The sequence below is a fragment of the Oryctolagus cuniculus genome, chromosome 19, assembly GCF_051225735.1.
Source record: "Oryctolagus cuniculus isolate XC-2025 breed Fujian yellow rabbit chromosome 19, ASM5122573v1, whole genome shotgun sequence".
NCBI classification, from domain to species: Eukaryota; Metazoa; Chordata; class Mammalia; order Lagomorpha; family Leporidae; genus Oryctolagus; species Oryctolagus cuniculus.
The window spans coordinates 59,581,864-59,602,789 of record NC_142885.1 but is presented as its reverse complement, the minus strand read 5'-3'; the positions used below and the strand labels follow the sequence as shown (position 1 = coordinate 59,602,789).

Below are 20,926 nucleotides of genomic sequence, written 5' to 3'. Positions count from 1 at the left end.
ACTTCCGGTCTATTCTTGGAACAACCAACTTTCTTTTTCCCCAGAGGTTATTCCTCTAAATGCTTTCCCCAGATCTTCGTGCAGCCTTTTCATTGTTCAAATTTCAACTATTCTCGGAGAGACCTTCTGGATTTTAGTATTTCGAAGGATCTTACTATTTCATCATTCTGTGTATGTCACGTGAAAGCCCCATGAGAGTGGCCATACCTATTTTCCTCCTTGCTGTATTCTCAATGTCTAGAACTCTTCTTTGCATGTGTGCGGTGCTCAGTAAATGTCTGTGGATCAAGTAGAAAATTCCACATCTGGCAGCACCCTACCCTTCAGAGATTCATGATGTCACCCTCATTCCCACATGGAGAAGCACTGACAATGGCCCCTGACACACATGGGACTTTCTGTTCATTTCCCGTTGATGCTCTGACAAATGAACACAAACTTAATGGCTCAAAACAACACACATTTATTCTCTTAGAGTTTTGGAGGCCAGCAATCAGAAATCAGTTTTGTTGAGCTAAAGTCAAGGTGTTGCCAGGTTTGGTCCCTTCTGGAAGAATCCCTTTCCTCCTCTTTGCTAGTTTTCGGGGGGCTGCCTGTACTCCTTGGCCTGTGGTTCTGTCATGGAATCACTCCGGCTTTTTGTTTGATCCTCACGTCTCCCACTTCCTGTGACTGCTTACTCCCAGAAGCACCCTGGTGACTGCATCCAGCCAGCACAGGTAGCACATCAAGCCCTTAGCTTGATGACACCCACATAGCACCCTTTGCCATGTGAGGCAACATTCACAGGTTCCAGGACCTGGGAGGTGGACATAGTTGTGGGTTTTTATTCAGCCTACCTCACACTCACACCCCTGATTTGTGCCTTGCACCTCAGCCGGGCAGCAAGGCTACTTCTCTGGAGAGAAGGAGAGGGGTCTTATTTGCAGGGACTGAGGGCCACACACCACCCAGGTCTTTCCGCTTCCCACCTGTCATGTTCAACAAATCCCTGGAGCCAGTTCCCACACACCATGCCTTCCCCCTCTCCCCCGCCCCGCCCCAACCTGGACTGTCCACAGCCAGATGAAGCAGGGAACAGCCTGGGGCCCTGGAACTTGCCAGAGCCAGACGCCCCAACAGGAGCAGGTGTTAGTATTCAGGACACGGTGCAAGCCTCCCCCGAAGGCCATGTGGTCCGGTTGAAGGAGAGGTCCACAGGGCCTGCTGAGACTAAATCACGTGGAACAGAGCCCCTGACAGGCTGAGTATGAGTCAGAGGACGTGTGTGCCTCCTGCAGGTCCCCCTCTTGGAACCGGAGCCTCGGGAGGTGGGGGCTCACACAGGGGAAGGCAGTCCAGGTGGGTGGGCCAGGCCATACCCTTCTACTGGGAGAGTCTTCTCTCTGGGTTCATTTTTTTGCCCCTTCCCACACAGAGCTCTCATTTTAACCGTTGGTATACAGTTTGATGAATTTTCCAAAAGTCTGCACCCCTTAGAGTCCTTCGTTCAAAAAAGACCTAAAACCGCTTGTCACTCCAAGTATTCTCATGGTTGAACATGGGACATTCTCTACCCTTCCCAAAGGAAGGCAGTATTAGAGGGGTAAATAGGAATTAGATGTCGGTTTTAGTCTGCAGTCGCTGGCTAGCTGTGTATTCTTAGAGAAGTTACTCAACCTCTCTGAACTTCTCCCCTGCACCATGGGTTTCATTGCTGGAGACAATAAATATAAAAGCACAGAGAAGTGTCTGATACAACAGAGATACTCAGTAAGTGATAGCTGTCAAGATTATTAGGGCCACTCTCCTAGTTACAGTTCAAGAAGGCTGAAAGGTTGGAGAGGTTGAGTAGGGTTTGTTTAAAAGCACATATTTGCTGCCCTGGAAGTAAGAGGGAGAACTGTTGATTAAACTTGGCAGTGGAGACCTTCCTTGGTGATCTTGGTGAGCCATGTCCATGGAGTTGGCCATCCAAGGAGCACACCAGTGTGGGTTGCAAAGTGTAAACATCTGTTGAGACTTGTAGCTATGAAAAGAAAAAATGAAATGGTGGGGTGCAAGAGCCAAGAAAGGTCTTTGTAGGAGGGGTTGATGGGAGAGATTGGCCCAGGGCTAAGAAAAGAGTGAAGGCGGGAAGGAAAGGTCACCAGGGCACAGGGGGAAAGGGCGCTGCCTCCATCACAACGGGAGCGGACATGTGGGAGATGCCTCCAGATCCCGGTCAACCAAGAATATGAGAGGCGTTGCTGATGGCTCCAGGCAGTGCACCATAAGGATTCAGTATGTGGGGCTGGCGAGAGGGCAGGATAAACGGCCAACTAGAGAGGCCACAGGACGATCCAGTTGTGTCGAAGAAACACAGTGATTATTTATTTAGATTTATTTTATTTTGGAAGGCAGAGTGACTAAGGCAAGAGGAGGAGGAGAAGGGGGAGGAAGAAGAGGAGTAAAGTGAAGAGGAAAAGGGGGGGAGGGGAGAAGAGAGAGAGGTATCTTTCTTATGGCCGGTTCACTCCCCAAGTGTCCACAACAGCCCAGGATGGGTCATACTGAAGCCAGGAGTCAGGAACTTCATCCTGGTCTCCCACATTGGTGGCAGGGACCCAAGGACTTGGGGGGCCATCTTCCACTGCTTTCCCAGGAGCATTAGCAGGAAACTGGATTGGAAGCAGAGCAGCTGGGGTCCGTACCGCTGCTCACACACACTGGTGTGGCAAGTGGCAGCCTAATCCATTGCACCACAATTCTGCCCCAGGGCCTATTGTTTTAAAAGGTAGGTTTTATTATTATTTAGGTTTGAGGACAGAGCAAGAGACAACTGCCACGGAAAAGAGAGCTTGTTATACTCACAGATCCCGAGGGAATGGGGCAGGTCATCGCACAGTGGAGGGTGAAGAGGCACTCAGGAAGCAGAGGGGACAAGAGGGAAAGGTGAGAGAAGGCCTGGTTTTTTTGTGGGGAGGTCTGGGAGAGGCAGGGTGGTAGGTTTGGGATGAGCGAGTTTCAATTTCTGTGTCCATAGGTTCTGGCTCCTGGCTGGCCCCTGGGGTGATTAGAACAGGGCAGTAGTGGCCTGGAGTGAGAAAGTCTCACAAAGGTCACAAGCCTTTGGTAACAGAGCCAGGATTCACAAGTTCAGGATCCTAGGGGTACAAACAAAAGTAACTGCAGTGACCTCTTAGCAAATTGTCTTATTTGGTAGGGTGGGTTCCCTTTGGTTGCTTTGCATAGGAAAAGGCACATTCACAGGTAAATTGTTTGCTGTCTCCAGTAATTAGCTGGCTCCAAGAGGGGCCTTCCCTCCAGGATCAACAAGGCCCAAGATGTGAAAGCATCAAATACAGAAAATAGAAAGCAGACTCCAAGCTAGAGTCCTCTTTTCCTTTCAGGGTCTTGGGCCCAGACAACTCCAGAAGGGGTCCAGAGGCGTCACCTTGCAATCCTTCAGGGACGGCCAGACCAGGGCTTAGATGGCCTCGTGAAATGCACATGGCATATAAACAGCTGGTTCATAAAGAAATGAATAATAAGTCAGCAAACGAGGAGATGGCAATGTCCCTTTTCATCAAAGAACTGCGAAAGCGAGCAAGATGTTTCCAACATGTTTTTGGAAAAGAACAAAGTTTGGGAAGATGAAAATTGAGCAAAGAGAAGACAAAGTTTAGCAAAGATAAGCAGCTCTCAGGGTTGGTGAGTGCTGTAGTTGGGATTGTAAACTGATTTTAAAAAATCCCTGTAGGGTAAAATCATCTTCAGGAGATACGTGCACCAGTGCCAGTGGTTACACTACCACTGGATGAGACAGATTGAAAAGTCCTGAAAACGTCACGGCCATGGTCATAGCTCTATTTCCTGCTCAGCCCAAGTTCACACACATTCAATTTTTCTCCATAGGACAACATCCACTCTTACAATGATTTTCCTATGGCCACCCACTTGGGCCTGGGTCATGCTCTGTTGTTTTCTGCCTAAGTGACTGTCCAGTGGCAAGGTAGCATGTGCAAGACTTGTGTGCATCGAATCTTTACTGTGTGTCTTTACTTGCATCGGCTGCTTTAACCATTAAAACTCCAGAAGGTGGGCATTCTCCATTTACAGATGAGGAAAACGATGTCAGGAAGTTAAGAAAGAAACCTGGCACACAGCCCGTGACCGATCCAGGATTCAAACTAACTCACAACTTCCTACACTCAGAGGAGCCCAGATGGCTTGTTTCACAAAGTGCATCAGGCCCAGTGATGTCTGGATTACCTTTTGGCTTTGACCTTCAGCCATTCTCAGCTGGTGGATCTCTTGAGGACTGGGAACACGCCCCAGCAGATGCATTGAGTCCCTCTTCCATTGCTGGGCTTCATTTCCTAGGTCTCCTTACGCCTACTCTCTGTCCTTGCCAGTGACCAAGAAAAAGCCCAGCACCTTGGCACTGCTTTGCCAGTTAATGTCTAACTATGGAATCTCTTGCTGCTAAAATGGACAAAACAAAGGTCCTGAAATTCCAGGCACAGGTGTGACCCCCCCCACCAATGTCAATCATTTGGGGTCTCCAGCTATTAGGAGAAAGAACAACAACCTCCTAGCCTGAAAAGGCAATATTATGCCAAAGGCAAACAAATATCCCACCCCCAAGGAAATAGTCTCAAGAAACGGAACCAGAGAATAATTGGAGGGGGGCACACCTGCCAAGGGCAGATGTGCGTATATATAACAGGCCTGTGCTTGTGAATCGGCCACTTCGATCCTGCTGGCTCCAGGTAAGCATCTCCAGCTGTCTTCTCCTCCATCTAACTTTCCATTGGTTTTCACTCAGAGAGGGGAAAGGGGATGACGGTAAGTGTTTGCCCTAGGGTGCAGCCTGGATTGAGTGTTACTCTGCTGATCACTGACTCGGTGCTCTCTGGTAAGTCAGTCTCCCTCCCTGCCACCCAGCCTAAGCCTTCCTCATCACGATGACTACTGTTTTCCATGGAATCAATGAATATTAGTAGTCAAGTAGCTATTCCATAGCAGGCGTTGGGCCTACTACAACCAGCAGAAGCATCTGGTATGTGCTGGGTCCTTGTGCTGGGTCCTTCTTTTTTTTTTTTTTTTTTTTTTTTGACAGAGTGGACAGTGAGAGAGAGAGACAGAGAGAAAGGTCTTCCTTTACCATTGGTTTACCCTCCAATGGCTGCTGCGGCCGGCGCACTGCAGCCGGCACACCACGCTGATCTGAAGCCAGGAGCCAGGTGCTTCTCCTGGTCTCCCATGCGGGTGCAGGGCCCAAGGACTTGGGCCATCCTCCACTGCACTCCTGGGCCACAGCAGAGAGCTGGACAGGAAGAGGGGCAACCGGGACAGAATTCGGCACTCCGACTGGGACTATAACCCAGTGTGCCGGCGCCACAGGTGGAGGATTAGCCTATTGAGCCGCGGCCCAGTGCTGGGTCCTTCTTTACAGGTGTTGTTTCAGTGAGTCGCAGCGACAGTAATCTGCATTCAGTTACTACCTAACGACTTTTCAAACTATAGGTTGTATCTCATTAGTGGTTCTTGCACTCTTTCCATTTGTGGGTTATATCCAGAATTTTGCTTTTAATGAAATAGAATAGAATAGGGCAGCAACCAAGATACACACTAAGGACAAGCATTGTTTTGTAAAACTTGTATTTCATAGGCATGTGTGTCTATGTGAGTGTGTGCACACACATGTCTAAGAATGACTGCACTGGATTGTGATGCAAAATGTTCTTTTAGTACATGATGGCCACGAAGATCTTGCAAACGGTGCTCTGGAACACGAGTTCTTTGACTCTAGGGACCTCTGAACTGAGTCTAACATATTATGGACACAAAACTTGTGAAAGCAATGATCCCCATTTCATAGATCAGAAAACTGAGTCTTGGTGAACTGAAATGTCTTGCCAAATGTCATACTGCTAATATTAGTACAATAGAAATTTGAATCCTGGTTACAAGCTCTCCAGTTCCTACATACTTACCCACCCTACTAACTTATTTTTGCTGCTATAAAAATTAGGCTAAAACTAGCATCCACTTACGATTGCTGATGGGGTGAAATACCATTAGAAACGTTAACACGCACTGTGGAAGTTAATTACTTTTCAGTTGCTCATCTCAAGCGATTGCTTTTTTATTTATTTATTTATTTATTTTTTGACAGACAGAGTGGACAGTGAGAGAGAGAGACAGAGAGAAAGGTCTTCCTTTTGCCATTGGTTCACCCTCCAATGGCCGCCGCGGCCGGTGCGCGGCCAGGTACTTATCCTGGTCTCCCATGGGGTGCAGGGCCCAAGCACTTGGGCCATCCTCCACTGCACTCCCTGGCCACAGCAGAGAGCTGGCCTGGAAGAGGGGCAACTGGGACAGAATCCGGCGCCCCGACCGGGACTGGAACCCGGTGTGCCGGTGCCGCAAGGCGGAGGATTAGCCTAGTGAGCCGCGGCGCCGGCCTGCGATTGCTTTATAATGTGTGAGTTGCTTGTGGGCAGGGACTTTGTGGGCCAGCTGTCTGCTTTGCACATAGTAGCTACTCAACAAATCATTGCTGAATAAGTCAAAGAATCTGAGCAAGTGGAGTTTCCAGGCAGGGGATTGGGACTTGGCTGTTACAACCAAAGCTGCCTCCTAACGTTACCACATCTTGGTGCTTCCTGCTTGAAATGAAAGACTCAGTTCTTCAAAACCTGCACTGTGGTGAGGTTTGGGGAGCCAAGCTAGGATGTGGGTGGGAGCAAGAATGGGCCCACCAAAGCCTGGGCTGCACCATTGCAGTTTCTGTGGTTCATGTAAGTGGCATCTGGTAGAGTTGTGCAGTGTGAACCCCGCCCCACTGTGGGGAGGAGAGTGTGATCCTGTATTTGTCCCACCCATCTCTGTTTCCAGGGCTTCAGAGGATGGCGAAGCGCTCCCGGAAAGAAACAGCTAGGATGGAGTGGCTGTTTTCTCTGACCCGGATGCTCATGATGGCAATGGTGACCTCTTGGTTCATGAGTGCAACTGCTGATAGCCTGGAAGCAAGTAAGTGTGTGTGTGTGTGTGTGTGTGTGCGTGCGCGTGCACACGTGCACACGTGCCGGAGCACTGCTGCCCTTAGCAGAAGTAGTCTCAATCCCTCTCCTATCACATCTGGGATTTGCATACTCTTTATTCTAAATCCATTTCTTAGACTTGATTGTGTGCAGGACTCACCTGAAAATTCTGCTAGAATGCAGATTCTGGTGCAGTGGGCCCAGGCTGGGGCCTGAGAACGAATTTCTGACAAGCTCCCAGGTGATGCTGATGCCACCTCTTGGGAGACAAGGGCTGGAACACTGCTCAGGCCAGCTGGCACTTCACGAAAGGCCAGCTGCAGCCTCGGTCACCCAGCAGTTTTGAACACACATGGCAGGTGGTTCCAGACATCTCCCCTTTCAGCTTTCCGAGCTCATTGCTTCGGGCTGAGCATTGCCCTCACCCGGCAGGACCCTGGGGCACACGGAATACCACCACAGTGTCACACACTTTGTGTTCCTGCCAGCTGGGCATGGGTCCTGGCTTTGCTGCTGACCAAGGCAGCCAGTGGCTAACTCCTTCCAAACCTCCATCTCCTCAACTTTAAAATACAGAGATAAATTTAGGGAACAGCCCCATGGGATCACTGGGAAGTATTCAATGAGAAGTGCATATCCCATTGTCCGGCACACACTCAGCGATAAGCAGCAGCCCACTTTCCACTGGTGTTTTTGTTGGAGAGGAACAAAGTGGGACTGCTGTGCTGGGGGAGCTGGGGGAGGCTTCTGAGCGGAGGTGGCAGGAGCAGGAGCTGAAAGTTTCTCTAGGTGTGGAAGGGATCCTGGCAGAAGACACAGAAGTATGCAAAGGCTGCAAAAGGGAAGCAGGTTCACCATCAGTCCTACCAAAGTACAGGAATTCTGCACTGTATCCCTTTGGATGTGGGGATGTGGATATTTTAGGAGACACAGCTTGAAGGCAATGCCTAACACTAAGGAAGGAAAGGTGGGAGCACAGACATAGGGTGGGTAGGGTGGGGTGGGGTTCTTTGTTTTGGAGAGAGACAGCTAAGAAATAAATCTTAAGGCACAGGAGGAGAGACTCAGTCAAGTGGTTAAGACGCTGCTTGGGACACCTGCGTCCCATGTCAGAGTGCCTGGCTTGTTTCTGGATTCTTCTTATTTATTTATTTTTTGACAGGCAGAGTTAGAGAGAGAGAGAGTTATAGACAGTGAGGAGAGACAGATTTTCCTTCCGTTGGTTCACTCCCCTAATGGCCACTATAGCCAGCACTGTGCCGATCCGAAGCCAGGAGCCAGGTGCTGATGCCACCTCTTGGGAGACAAGGGCTGGAACACTGCTCAGACGCTAGTACCCAGCACCCCAACCGGAGCTAGAACCCAGGGTGCCGGCGCCACAGGCGGAGGATTAGCCAAGTGAGCCGCGGTGCCGGCCCCATTTCTGGATTCTTCTGCATCCAGTCTCTTGCCAGTGTGCACCCTGGAGAAGCAGCAGGTGATGGCTCAGGTCGTTGGGTTCCTTGCGGGAGATCTGGATTGGATTCCTGGCTCCTGGCTTTGGCTTGGCCCAGCCATGGCTGTTGTGGGCCTTTGAGGAGTGAACCAGTGGTTGAGAAATTTCTCTGTTTCTCTCTCTTTCAAATAAGATGAAAATAAATTTTAAAAGTATTAAAAGCAACCTGAGCTGTGGTGGGGCGAGTGCTTTCTCTGAGGTTGGCCTCTGTCCCCAGGGGAGTGCTCTGAGTGTCACAGCAACGCCACCTGCCTGGAGGACGGCGTGGTCACCACCTGCTCCTGCCTGGAGGGCTTCACCGGCAACGGCCTCCAGTGCACGGACCTGGATGAATGCGCCACCCCTGGCGGCCACAACTGCTCGGCCAACAGCAGCTGCGTGAACACGCTGGGCTCCTACACGTGCGTCTGCCTGGACGGCTTCCAGCTGACGCCCGGGCTCGGCTGCACGGATGTGGACGAGTGCAAGGACCCGGGGCTCCACCAGTGCCACGCCCTGGCCACCTGTGTCAACCTGGAGGGCAACTACTCCTGCGCCTGCTCCGCCGGCTACCTGGGGGACGGACACCACTGCGAGTGTACCACGGAATCCTGTGGGCCGGAGCTGACCTGCGTGAACCAGGGTGGTGCGTTCGAGTGTGTTGATCCGTGCCAGACCTACAGCACCCTGGACCAGTTCTGGCGCAGCTCCGAGTACGGGACCGGCTACTCCTGCGACAGCAACCTGAATGGCTGGTTCCGCTTCGTGGGCCACGGCGGCGTGCGCCTGGCGGAGACCTGCGTGCCCACGCTGCGCTGCAACACGGCGGCGCCCATGTGGCTCAATGGCACGCACCCATCCAGCGACGAGGGCATCGTGAGCCGCACGGCCTGCGCGCACTGGAGTGGCAACTGCTGCCTGTGGGACGCGCCTGTGCAGGTGAAGGCCTGTACCGGCGGCTACTATGTCTACCACCTGTCACCGGCCCCCGAGTGTCACCTGGCGTACTGCACAGGTGAGCCCAGCGCCTTCCTTCCCACCCCCTCCCCCACCCGGCACGGGCATGGCACAGGGTTGGGGCGTACCCTTGTTGACTGCCCGTCTGTCTGTCCCTGTGACCCTGCAGACCCCACCTCCGTGGAGGGAACCTGTGAGGAGTGCGGAATAGACGAGGACTGCAAATCGGACAATGGCAGGTGGCACTGTCAGTGCAAACAGGACAACATCACTGGTGAGGCCTATGCTGGGAACACGGGGGTGGGGGGGAGCTGAGACGGGGCGGGGGGGGGGGAGGCACGGGGCCACGTTCCTGTGTGTAAATGGGGGTCGTGAGAGTATGTACCCAGAGGGTGCATATCCAGTCTACGAGTGCCCCATTAAACAGACAAGAAGCTCTCTGGGGCTCCCCTAAGCTGAGCTAGCCAACCCCCACAGAGCTAGGGGCTCTCCCCAAACCCCATCCTTCTTTCTGAGGCCGCCACAGGTCAGGGGATGGTCAGGGAGCTGCCACCAGGTAACCAGGAGCCACCCGAGTCACATGCCTAACAGCACCCGAACACAGGCCTGGCGGCCGATCGCCTGACCGGCTTGGACCCTGGATGTCAGTTTTCTCACGCGTTCAGGGTTGAAACTGACTGGTATTTCCCAGGTGTCAGTCACCATAGGAGTTAGGCACAAAGGCCAGTTTTATAGCTGTGCTGTAGCCGAGTACCACCTGCAAGGCACATTCTGTTGTTAACTAGCTTTTCTTCAAACGGAATCTTTTCTTCTTCAAAGTAAGTTTGGCATGCTGATGGTCACTATCTGGGCAGGGTTAACAGAAAACTATAAAGAAAAAGAAAAATATTAAATCCCAGCAGCAATCTGATCCTTCAGTAAAATTATTTTGAAAAAGAAATACTCAAAATAAAAAACACTTCCTTTAAAAACTAGTTTAGAAACTTCTAGCTGGATGTTGTAGGCTGCCCCAGACTCTGAGCCTGAGGCCTGCTTTCTGTTTAAAAGGGAAATGAACCAGTAAATGGTATCAAAGACTTGACAGAAAGTGAGGAGCAAGTCCTTGAGGTAGACAAGATGCCACGTCTTCCTTGTTTTTGCAGAACTGAGAGCCGGTGTTATGTAATGCTGGCACAGTGTGCGGGGAAGCTGGGGCTGGTGGTGCCGTGAGACCCATGCGGTGATGCCCAACCCCAGCTTTTGTCCTTATACTTCCAGGCTAAGGCACTCACAGTACCCCAGCCAGCAGCCGGCCCAGCCAGCTCTGCCTGGCCCCTGGGGAGGTGTGCTGGACCCTTGAGCTATAGACACAGGCCTCCCCAATCCTGTCCCCTGACCATTTCAGATGTCACGCAGCTGGAGCGCAGGCTGCAGTGTGGGGTCACTGAAATCAAGGTGTCCCTGAGCAAGTGCCAGCTGAGGAGCCTGGGATTCCAGAAGGTCTTCATGTACCTGCGCGACAGCCAGTGCTCGGGCTTCAACGAGAGGGGCATCCAGGACTGGGTGTCCATCGTGACCCCCACCCGGGAGGGCCCCTGTGGCACGGTGATGACGGTACGTCCTGGAATGCCCCTGGTCACTCCAGTCTGCAGTGGGAGCACCGCCTGGCTCAAGCCCGGGCTCCTGCTCCTACAGCAGTGTGAGCTTCGGGAGGTATTTAGCCTGACTGTAAAAGGGGAAGTTGATAACACCTGCTCTGTAGGGGTGTTGAGACTGTGTCTGAAGTGCTTAGGGCAGGGTGGTACACAGAGTCCTCAACAAATGTTAGTATCAGACAAAGAGACCCATGGTAACAGTCGCCCATTTTACAGATGGGGCAAGTAGAGCTTGGATGGCAGTGATGGCTCCCAGCCAGTATGTAGCAACACTGGGTTCAGAAGCAGGTCTGTTCATTTCCGGTGGCCCTGGGAGGGAGTGTCTGCGTCTCTGGCATTTGGAGGAGCGGGGCCTCACCTCCACAGACCTTTTGCAATGTTCGCGTGAGTGAAGCAGTGCTTCCTCCTGCTTTTCCCATCCCCTGGACGAAAAGGCAAAGGACAGAAAGAAAGAAAGGAAGAGAGAAATGAGTCATCTGTCACTTGCCGGGGATCGTGTTTGCCATGTCATCCATGACAACATGTGACAATGGACAGAGCTGGGGCGTGTTACAGTCCCCATTCTGTGGGCAATTACGCAATTACTGTGAACCCCACCATGCAGGGATGAGGCAGCTCTGTCACTTAGGGTCACCGAGGGGTCCAGCGCAGTGACACAGAAGGAGCATTTAGCTCAGGGTCTGGCATGGGACATGTGCTCATAGTGGCTGCCGCTGCCCTAACTTCTTATCACCAAGACTGGGCGGGCAGCTTAGAGGTGAGAGAGACAGACGGCATTGCTGTTGAAATCCTGCTCCAATTCTCACACCCCTTTCTCCTACCCCCTGCCCCAACACAGAGGAATGAAACTCATGCCACCTACAGCAACACCCTGTACCTGTCGGATGAGATCATCATCCGTGATGTCAACATCAAAATCAACTTCGCCTGCTCCTATCCGCTGGACATGAAAGTCAGCCTTCAGACCTCGTTGCAGCCAGTGGTCAGGTGTGGATGGAGAGAGTCCCCCGCACCCCTGGATGGCGCCCCTCGACACCCCCTTAACCATGAGGCCTTTGGCTTCCCTGTCGACTGCCACCCATAGGACGCTGGAGGTCAGGCCTGGGAGTCAGGGTTGCCCGGTGCAGGAGCCCAGCTGGCAATCCTAGAACCTGGGTTCAGATCCACGCTGTGTGGTGCACTTGCCAGACGGCTTTGGAGAGCTTGTAGTTCTGGGTGTGGATCCTTCCAGCTGTGAAATTGGTTTAATGATACTTGCACTGCTTTTCCTAGGAGAACAGCCGTGATCTGCCAATTGGATTTTAGGGTGTCTGGCTTTTCAGAGGGGAGAGGGGTGGCTTTGGAGGGAAGCAGGAGCTCTCGGTTCCACCTTGCTCAGGGACTCGGGGAAAATCTCATCCCGTAGTTGGACCTCAGCTTTCCTCCTTCTCTGTAAATCGAAGGAGTTTGATTAAAGAGGCGTTTGCAAACTATGTTGCTTTGAGGTGCCTTGTTGGGGGCAGTGCCTTTCGGGAGTGAACCAGAGAAATTCTACTCACAGTGAGTGCCACGAGAGGCTTTATCTTTTTAAAAAAAGATGAACCTCTTTGGTAGCTAAAATTCCATCTTTGAATACAGTGAGTCCGAGGCCGCTGCTGGAAACAAGTAATCGTGGCAACAGCTGGCACTTGCTGGGAGCTGCTGTGTGTCAGGCCTTGCTCTACACAGAACACCCAGTTACCCTCTTAGGGTAACCCTAGGGGCTACAGGTGATGGTTATTTATCTGGAAACGGAGACTCGGAGAAGGTGGCATCATTTGTCCAAAGTTGTGGCATTTAGTAAGTAGCAGAGCTGGACGTCACACTAGCTAGTGTCCACTCTTCCTTGGGCTTCACTTTGGAACTTGCCCACAGTTATACGCTCTTGGCACCAATCTGGATTGCATTGGGAATTGTGCCCCCATTGCAACTGACAACCCGGCTCTCACCTGTTAAGTGATATCCCTGTGGCTGAGTCTTTCTCACGAGCCCTATTTCATGCAGCGTCAGGCTGACAGTGTCTGCACCAGGGCGGAAGTGTTCAGTGTTGTCAGAAATAAGCCTTCCTAAACCCAGGCTGGGGGTGGGGGTAGGGGTGGGGGTGGGGGTGGGGGTGTTAGTGCATCACGCTGCAGCCAGGATGCAGGTCTGGGAACTCCTGATCACTCGTCCCTCTTCACCTGTTCCAGGTGAGCCCGAAGAAAGAATCTGGCTGATTCCAGCAGGCCTTTGCTTGCTCGCTCTTGAAGGTTACCAGGGTAGTGATGGCCGCTAGTGTTCCCCTGGCTGGGGGTCGGCGGCACCCAGGAGCTGGTTAGCAGTGAAGAGCTTCAGCCCCACCCCCACCTGCTGAACCACAGCCTGCATTTTCACAAGACCCTGTGGTGACCCATGTGTGCACACTGCAGCGTGCAAAGCACTGGTTGGTGGGGTCCAGTCCTGCTGTGCAAACAGCTGCCAGTTGCTGTTCAGGAATGCAGACCGGAAAGGGTGGCCCCTCTGTGGCTGTCCCCTGCCTGTCCCCCCACCAACTCCTCTTCCCCTGCAGTTCTCTGAACATCAGCGTGGGAGGGACAGGCATGTTCACCGTGAGGATGGCGCTCTTCCAGAATCCTGCCTACACACAGCCCTTCCAAGGCTCCTCGGTGACCCTGTCCACTGATTCCTTTCTCTACGTGGGCACCATACTGGATGGGGGCGACTTGTCCCGGTTTGCACTGGTGATGACCAACTGCTATGCCACGCCCAGCAGCAACGCCACAGACCCCATCAAGTACTTCATGATCCAGGACAGGTGAGGCAAAGGCTCCTACAGGGAGGTCTTTGGGTCAGAATGAGGGCGAAGTAGATTGTTATATTCCTTTAGCTGACATTCCCACCCACTGTGAATACAGGCATGGAACCACACAGGGGTTCATACAGGGAAACATTTTGCTCACTACTGCTTTTTAGTGATCCCAGGGAAAGCATGTCCACTAGTTCGTATTGTTTAATGTGTGACCATATATATATGTAAATATATTTATGTGGGATACTTGTATATGAGCGTATGCATATACATATGTGGAGATCAAATGTTTTAGCATTTTGAGATTTGTGCTTCAATTTACTTGGTTTCCTTTAAAATCCTTTACATATGTATGCATTGACAGCATTACTTTAAGAAAAGGTTTATGTATTTGTTTGAAAGAATTACTGAAAAAAAAAAAGAATTACTGAGAGATGGGGTGAGATGGAGAAACAGAGGGGGAGGGGAGAGAGAGATCTTTCCCATCCATCCTTCCATCCATCCATCAACTGACTCACTGCCCAAATGCCTGCAACAGCCGGGGATGGATCAAGCTGAAGCCAGGAGCAAGGAATTCCATCCGGGTCTCCCATAGGGATGGCAGATGAAGCAAGTAAAAGGGCCATGATTTTCTGCCTTCCCAGGAACATTAGTAGAAAGCTGGACTGGAAACGGAGGAGCCAAGGCTTGAAGTAGGCACTCTGATATGACATATGGGCATCCCAAGCTGCAGTTTAGCCCACCGTACCACAGAGCCTGCCCCTGCAAACATTACTTGTGAGGAGGAATACACAGCCTTCACCAGTGGGCAGAGGGTCCCACGACTCAGAAAATGCCCAGAGCACCAGGGCACCCAGCACCTGGTTAGGAGAAGGCTGGGCATGGTTAGCCACAGGCCAAGTGGAACCACACCGTGAGAAAGTAGCTTGTCTGCACTAGTGAGTTGGACAGATATTTGGAGAGCTTGCTGTGTGTCAGGCTCCTGGGATGTCACAGGGAATGAAAGAGACAAACGCACTGCCCTCCTAGGCTGACAGTGAAGTGCAGTGAAATGCACAGGATGTGAGTGACAGGAGGCAGCGGAATGGGGGAGAGGAAGGAGAAGAGCACTCGCCATGGCCATGCACAGTCTGAGAAAGCATCCCTGGGGGACTGGGACCGGTCCCGCTTCAGATCTCCTGGGATCAAGGGGCAGCTTCAGTTGGCTGCTAATCTGATGTTCATCTCTCTCTGCTATGTGGCATCTCACTCTGCAGTAAAAAGACTGAAGTGCATTTCAGGGCCTTTGGCAATGAACAGTGCCTCAGATTTAGCAGCACCCCCATTTATTTATTTATTTATTTATTTATTTTGACAGGCAGAGTGGACAGTGAGAGAGAGACAGAGAGAAAGGTCTTCCTTTTGCATTTGGTTCACCCTCCAATGGCCACCGCAGCTGGTGCGCTGTGGCCAGCGCACCGCGCTGATCCGAAGGCAGGAGCCAGGTGCTTATCCTGGTCTCCCATGCGGGTGCAGGGCCCAAGGACTTGGGCCATCCTCCACTGCCTTCCCCGGCCACAGCAGAGAGCTGGCCTGGAAGAGGAGCAACCGGGACTAGAACCCGATGTGCCGGCGCTGCAGGCGGAGGATTAGCCTATTAAGCCACAGCACCGGCCTAGCAGCACCCTTTAGTCTATCTTTGCTTTTCATACGGCTGTGTTTTATTTATGGCAAGTGATTCTGATTTTCCATGTGTCGTTATGATCTAGAAGTTCTTCTAGAAAATAACTCTTTCGGTACAGATTATAAGTGGACTTACAGAAAAATAGTCCAGGTAGTAAGAGCCCAGGGGTTGGGACTTGCAGGAGAAGCAATCAGAATGGTGGTGTCTGGGTATGGAAAAATATAGTGATAGCGTGGAAGACATAGGCATGGCCCTGCTTACGGTTTCTCGGAGGTGCAATCCAGATCTTGGCTTTGGCATTCTTAGTTCTGAGACACATGTCAGCTTCTCTCTCCAGACATTGCTTTTTCTCATCTGTGAAATGGGGGTAAGTAATACCTGATCTTTAAAAATCTCGGGGGTTTTTAAACTTGTTTTTCCTGAGATAAAACTGCAGCAGGTACACCGTAGAAAACTTGGGAAGTTTTGAGAAAGAAGCAGGAAGAATCGTAGGGTGTGTCTGTGTATCTTGGTCTGGCTGTGTGTGTGTGAGCGGGGTTGGGTTGAGAATTACCGGGCTTGGAGAGATGCCAAGACTGTTACACGGCATGAAGAGAAAGGACAGGTCCAGAGCATGGTGAGGGGCACTGGGTGCGGGGCTTGGAAGTCCTGCTCCGCGTGAGAGCATGGGGCTGCCTCTGGTGGGGCCAGACACCATGCCCGTCTGCTCCCCAGCAGGTGGGTCCGCTTAACCTCCCTGCTTTTATTTGGCCAAGCAGAGTTTGCACTTCAGTGATCAGATCTGAACTGGGGTGGGTACGGAGGGGGGGAGCAGAGAGGGAAAGTTCCCTTCTCAGTCCTCAGAGCCGGCCTTCAGCCTGTCTTCTGGAGAGTGCAACAGCAGAGGGGGTGCCCAGCTGGCCCCCCAGGAGGGCTTGACTCCCGACCCCACCAGCACAGGTGCAGGTCTCTGCGTGTGCCATCTTGACTTCCTCCTCTGTAGCGTGTTGGGGTGCAGCCATGTCTGCTCCCGTGTGGTCAGTGGCCCCCACCCCTCAGAGCCCTCCCCTGTCATACGTAGTCTGGGGCCGCAGACAGAAGATGGTAGCTGAGGATGCCTGACGACCATTTTCTGGGCAATCAGACAGCGCTGGCGTGTGGATGGCTTCATGCCCATGTGTGGGTGACGTTCCTTCCTTAGATACAGATACAGGATGTTCTAAGGCCTTTGAAGAATCAGGCCACTTAATCCTGGCAAGCATCTTAGGATGTGGGCTACAGTGACCATCCCTTGATCCTGTGTGTTTAGCTGGGGAAGTTGAGGCACAGAGAGGTTAAGAAAGTTGGTGGCGGGGCAGTGCGCGTACCTGGGGAGTCTCTGCTCAGCCCGCTGCATGCTGTAACATTGCCCCCGCCCTCTGTCCCCCAGGTGCCCACACACGAGGGACTCAACCATCCAAGTGGTGGAGAACGGGCTCTCTCCTCAGGCCCGATTTTCCGTCCAGATGTTCCGCTTTGCAGGAAACCACGACCTGGTCTACCTGCACTGTGAGGTGTATCTTTGCGACACCCTGAGCGAGAAGTGCACGCCTGTGAGTCGCTGCCCTGCCCTCAGCCTGCAGGCCACACCCTCTCCCTCTCCCTCTTCCAGCGCCCCCTCCCTCCCCCCACCCCCAGCCTGCCCTGAAAGAGCAGCACTGCCCCTCTTAGAACTTAGGAGGGGCTGGCAGATGGGGTGGGTGTGGCCAGAGGGGCGCCTGCGCTGCTGGGGAATCAGGTGGGATCGGTGGAGTGCCTTGGTCTGGGAAGCTTCGGACTTGACTTCTGATAGAAGCTGATGGCTTCCAGCACTCGGCACGCGTCATGTGAACTTTTAAAGGCCTCACAGCAACCCTTTAAGGAAGGTAGCACTTGCCTCATTTCCTGCGTGGGAAGAGAAGCTCAGAGAACGTAAGCAAGGGCCTGAGATGGAAAAACTGAGATGCAAACCCAGGTGTCCAGGTCAAGCGATTCCTGCCTTGGCTTGCTCCAAGGCGCAGGCTACAGTTTATGCACCTGCCGCGGTCACAGTTGCTCTCCCTCATGGAAGGTTTTCTCCATCACTGTCTCCCTGCAGACCTGTTCCGGAACCAGAGTCCGAAGTGGGGGCTCCATAGACCAATCCCGGGTCCTGAACTTGGGTCCCATCACCCGACAAAGTAAGAGCCCTTCCTGGCTGGGTGGCAATGATCCCCGGAGCAGGTGTGTGTGTGTGTGTGTGTGTGTGTATGCACCAGAGCCTGGGATCCTCTTGGGATCTGAAGAATTGGGAGCAGATGGATCCCTTGGGGCCTACCTTTTATACCAGTTCCTGTTCATTCATTAGTTCATTCATTCATTCACTGCCCAAGTCTAGTTTTGTGCTTGTTGCAAGCCAGGCCCTGTGTGATGGCGGGGGGTGGGGGGGGATCCCGAGATGGAAACAGAGGCAGCACTGCTCACGTGGAGCGGGTGGAACCTTGTGGCAGATGTGGTTCAGACACTCCCACTTGGATTGGTATAAGACTGTTGCCATCAGTGCAATGAAGAAAATGAGCTTGTACAGCAGGGGGACCAGACCTGGTCTAGGTGATTGGGCAGAATGAGGCTGACATTTAGAAACCGAGGTGGCATTGACTGGGAGGGGTCAGGGAAAGTGGGTAGGGGAAGGGGCTCCCAGGCAGGAGTAGAGCATGGGCAAAGGCCCCGTGGTGAGAGGGAGCCCAGGCTGTCAGAGGAACTGAGAAGGCCAGGAAGATGGTGTGGGATGAGCTGATGCAGGCAGAGCTAGGTGAGCTGGGACCTCGTGGTTCTTGCTCAAGTTCTAGGTCTTCCTCCTGAAAGCAGTGGGGAGACCACGCAGGGGGTGAAGCAGAGGAGTTCACACAACTGGACTTGGGGTTCAGAAAAGACACTCTGTCTGCAAGGAGCAGAGCAGATTCAAGGGGCTCCCCCCGGACCTCTGGCCACCTGCTGCCTTCTCTTCATTGCTCCCTCTGTTTCCCCCACAGGTGTCCAGGCCGCCGTCTCGGGGGCTGCTTCCTACAACCTGGGTAAGTGCAGCTTATCTCTGCAGAGGGACCTGCTCCAGAACCCTCTGGGGCTTCTCTCTGCGGGCCTCCTGGCCCGGACTCTGCAGAGGCGACTGTATCCATGGAAACACCCAGGCCTGGGGTGCACACCTGCCCGGGCTGTCTCACAGCAGTGCCCCAGGCCCACGGACACACGCACAGGACGCTGGGAACCAGACCCCTTTGCACACATGCAGGAGGTCACGAGCAGTCGCCTGCACACGTGTATCCGCGTACACAGGTGTAGCTGCCGGCATGCACATTCGCGCATGCGCACACACGTACTTCTTACAGACCTGAGCCCAAAGAGCAGGCACAGCCTCTCGATCTGCATCTTGGTGTTTCCTGGAGTGCCACAGCTCATCTCCAGCCGCCTGTTTTAGGGTTCATTCAACAAATACGTGTCGGGTGCTGCTCTGTGCCAAGAACCACAGGTCGTGCTGGGCTGAACACAGGCACCGGTGGTGTTTCTGTGGCTCTTGGTTTTTCACGGTCGCTGAATTGTCTGAAAATCGAGATGGAAAGCCGGCCTGGGCAACCGTCGCCCTTCTTGTCTCCCGGCACCTGGATGCGAGGCGGTGTTACGTCAGCCTGGTGTTTGACCTGAGCTCGTTCAGCCTGGGTCCTGGACTCCGAGCTGGAGAGTCAGGTGTTTCTGTGATTATTCGCTCCGGCGTTCTCAGGGTGGTTGTGTAGGTTGGCCACTGCACAAGTGTGACCTATTGTGGGGGTCCTGAGCTTGGGACCAGAAGAAAGACTAAATTCATCTATCTAGGAGGGCACCTGTTTCTTTTTTTCCCACTGAGAGTGGGCACCTTTTTTTAACTGTTCAGAGAAGGAGCTTTGCTTTCTCTCTCTCTCTTTTTTTTTTTTTAATTGGAAAGGCAGAGTTACAGAGAGGCAGAGAGAGAGAGAAAGGTCTTCCATCCGCTGGTTCACTCCCCAAGTGGCCACAAAGGCCGGAGTTGGGCTGATCAGGAGCCAGAAGCCAGGAGCTTCTTCCAGGTCTCCTACGCAGGTGCAGGGGCCCAAGGACTTGGGCCATCTTCTACTGCTTTCCCAGGCCATAGCAGAGAGCTGGATTGGAAGTGGAGCAGCCAGGACTTGAACTGGCACCCATATGGGATGCCGGCACTGCAGGCGGTGTCCTTACCTGCTACACCACAGCACTGGCCCCTCTTTTCTTTTTAAAATAAGATTTGTTTATACATTTAGAAGGTAGACAGACAGAGGGAAAGGGAGAGACAGAGAGAGAAAGAGATCTTCCATCTGTTGTTTCCCTCCATAAATGGCCAGGGCTAGGCCAGGCTGAAGCCAGGAGTCTGGAACTCCACCTGGGGGCCCATGTGGGTGGCAGGAGCCCAAGCCCTTGGGCCATCTTCCATTGCCTTCCCAGGCACATGAGCAGGGAGCCGGGTCGGAAGCATGGAGCAGCCGGGACTCACTGGCACTCTGCTGTGGGATGCCGGCATTGCAGGCAGAGGCTTGCCCCGCTGCGCCACAGTGCCGGCCGGCCGCGGGAGCTCCCTTTCTCTACCTGACAGTCCAGAGAGGGTGTGCCTTCCCCGCCAGTCTCTCAGTGGTGTCACGAGGCCCTGGCCCTGAGCCTCTCCCCACTTCCCTTTCAGGACTCCTGAAAGTCTGGCTGCCTCTGCTGCTCTCGGCCACCTTGTCCCTGATGGTCCAGTGATGGGTGGTGGTGAAGACCCCTGTGCCCTGTGGCCACCAGCTCACCTCCTGCTGGCCAGGAGGGCGATCAGGCTGCTGCCCCAGCCACAGGGAAGGAGCCCACGCTTCAGTCGGCCTCTTCCTCTCTGTCCACCCTGCCAACAGCCTGCCCATGGCTTATAGTACTGCTCCTCTCCACATGCGCCTTGTGACAGTCTGCTCACCAGACCCCTGTCTCCTTCCAGAGTGTGGCAGAATAAATGCTTCCAAAGTTCAGTCTCTGAAGTCATTCATTCGTTCACCAAGTACTAACTGAGCACCTGCTAGATGCAGGCACTGCCCACGTGCAGAGGATCCGGGGTCGGGAAGAAGCAGACCCAGCCCTGTCTGCGTGGAGTCTACGTTCTGCTCAGAGAGCCTGGGGTCAGCCCAGGTTCTGCTGTGGGACCCTCAATAAGAGACCCGAAGTCTCTGAGCTTCACACACTCATTCATTCGTTCATTCTTTTCAAGAAATACTTGCTTAGCGGCCGCCGTGTGCCAGGCAGTGTGCCAGGTGTTGGGGATATAGCAGTGACCGTGATGCAGTGACAGAGCCAGACACAGTCCCCCCTGTCTGGCTGGTGGGAGAACTTACACAAGAAATT

At 53.0% G+C, this 20,926-nt stretch overlaps 1 protein-coding gene across 1 annotated transcript; it reads left to right on the top strand.

Moving 5' to 3' along the window:
* The first annotated feature begins 4,596 nt into the window (after nucleotides 1-4,596).
* Nucleotides 4,597-20,556, top strand: UMOD (uromodulin). The gene is made up of 11 exons (XM_008257768.4): nucleotides 4,597-4,733; nucleotides 6,865-6,999; nucleotides 8,723-9,499; nucleotides 9,611-9,715; nucleotides 10,826-11,034; nucleotides 11,914-12,062; nucleotides 13,642-13,887; nucleotides 16,953-17,115; nucleotides 17,640-17,721; nucleotides 18,553-18,594; nucleotides 20,241-20,556. Exons 2-11 carry the CDS (start codon nucleotides 6,876-6,878, stop codon nucleotides 20,300-20,302), a joined length of 1,959 nt encoding a protein of 652 aa, XP_008255990.1. The 5' UTR covers nucleotides 4,597-4,733; nucleotides 6,865-6,875; the 3' UTR covers nucleotides 20,303-20,556.
* Nucleotides 20,557-20,926: the final 370 nt, after the last annotated feature.

Excerpts from the sequence above, each read along its gene's own strand:
- UMOD (XM_008257768.4), top strand. The coding sequence starts at position 6,876 with ATGGCGAAGCGCTCCCGGAAAGAAACAGCTAGGATGGAGTGGCTGTTT. Across the intron at positions 9,500-9,610 it reads TCACCTGGCGTACTGCACAG|ACCCCACCTCCGTGGAGGGA; the intron begins GTGAGCCCAGCG and ends GTGACCCTGCAG. Across the intron at positions 13,888-16,952 it reads TACTTCATGATCCAGGACAG|GTGCCCACACACGAGGGACT; the intron begins GTGAGGCAAAGG and ends TCTGTCCCCCAG.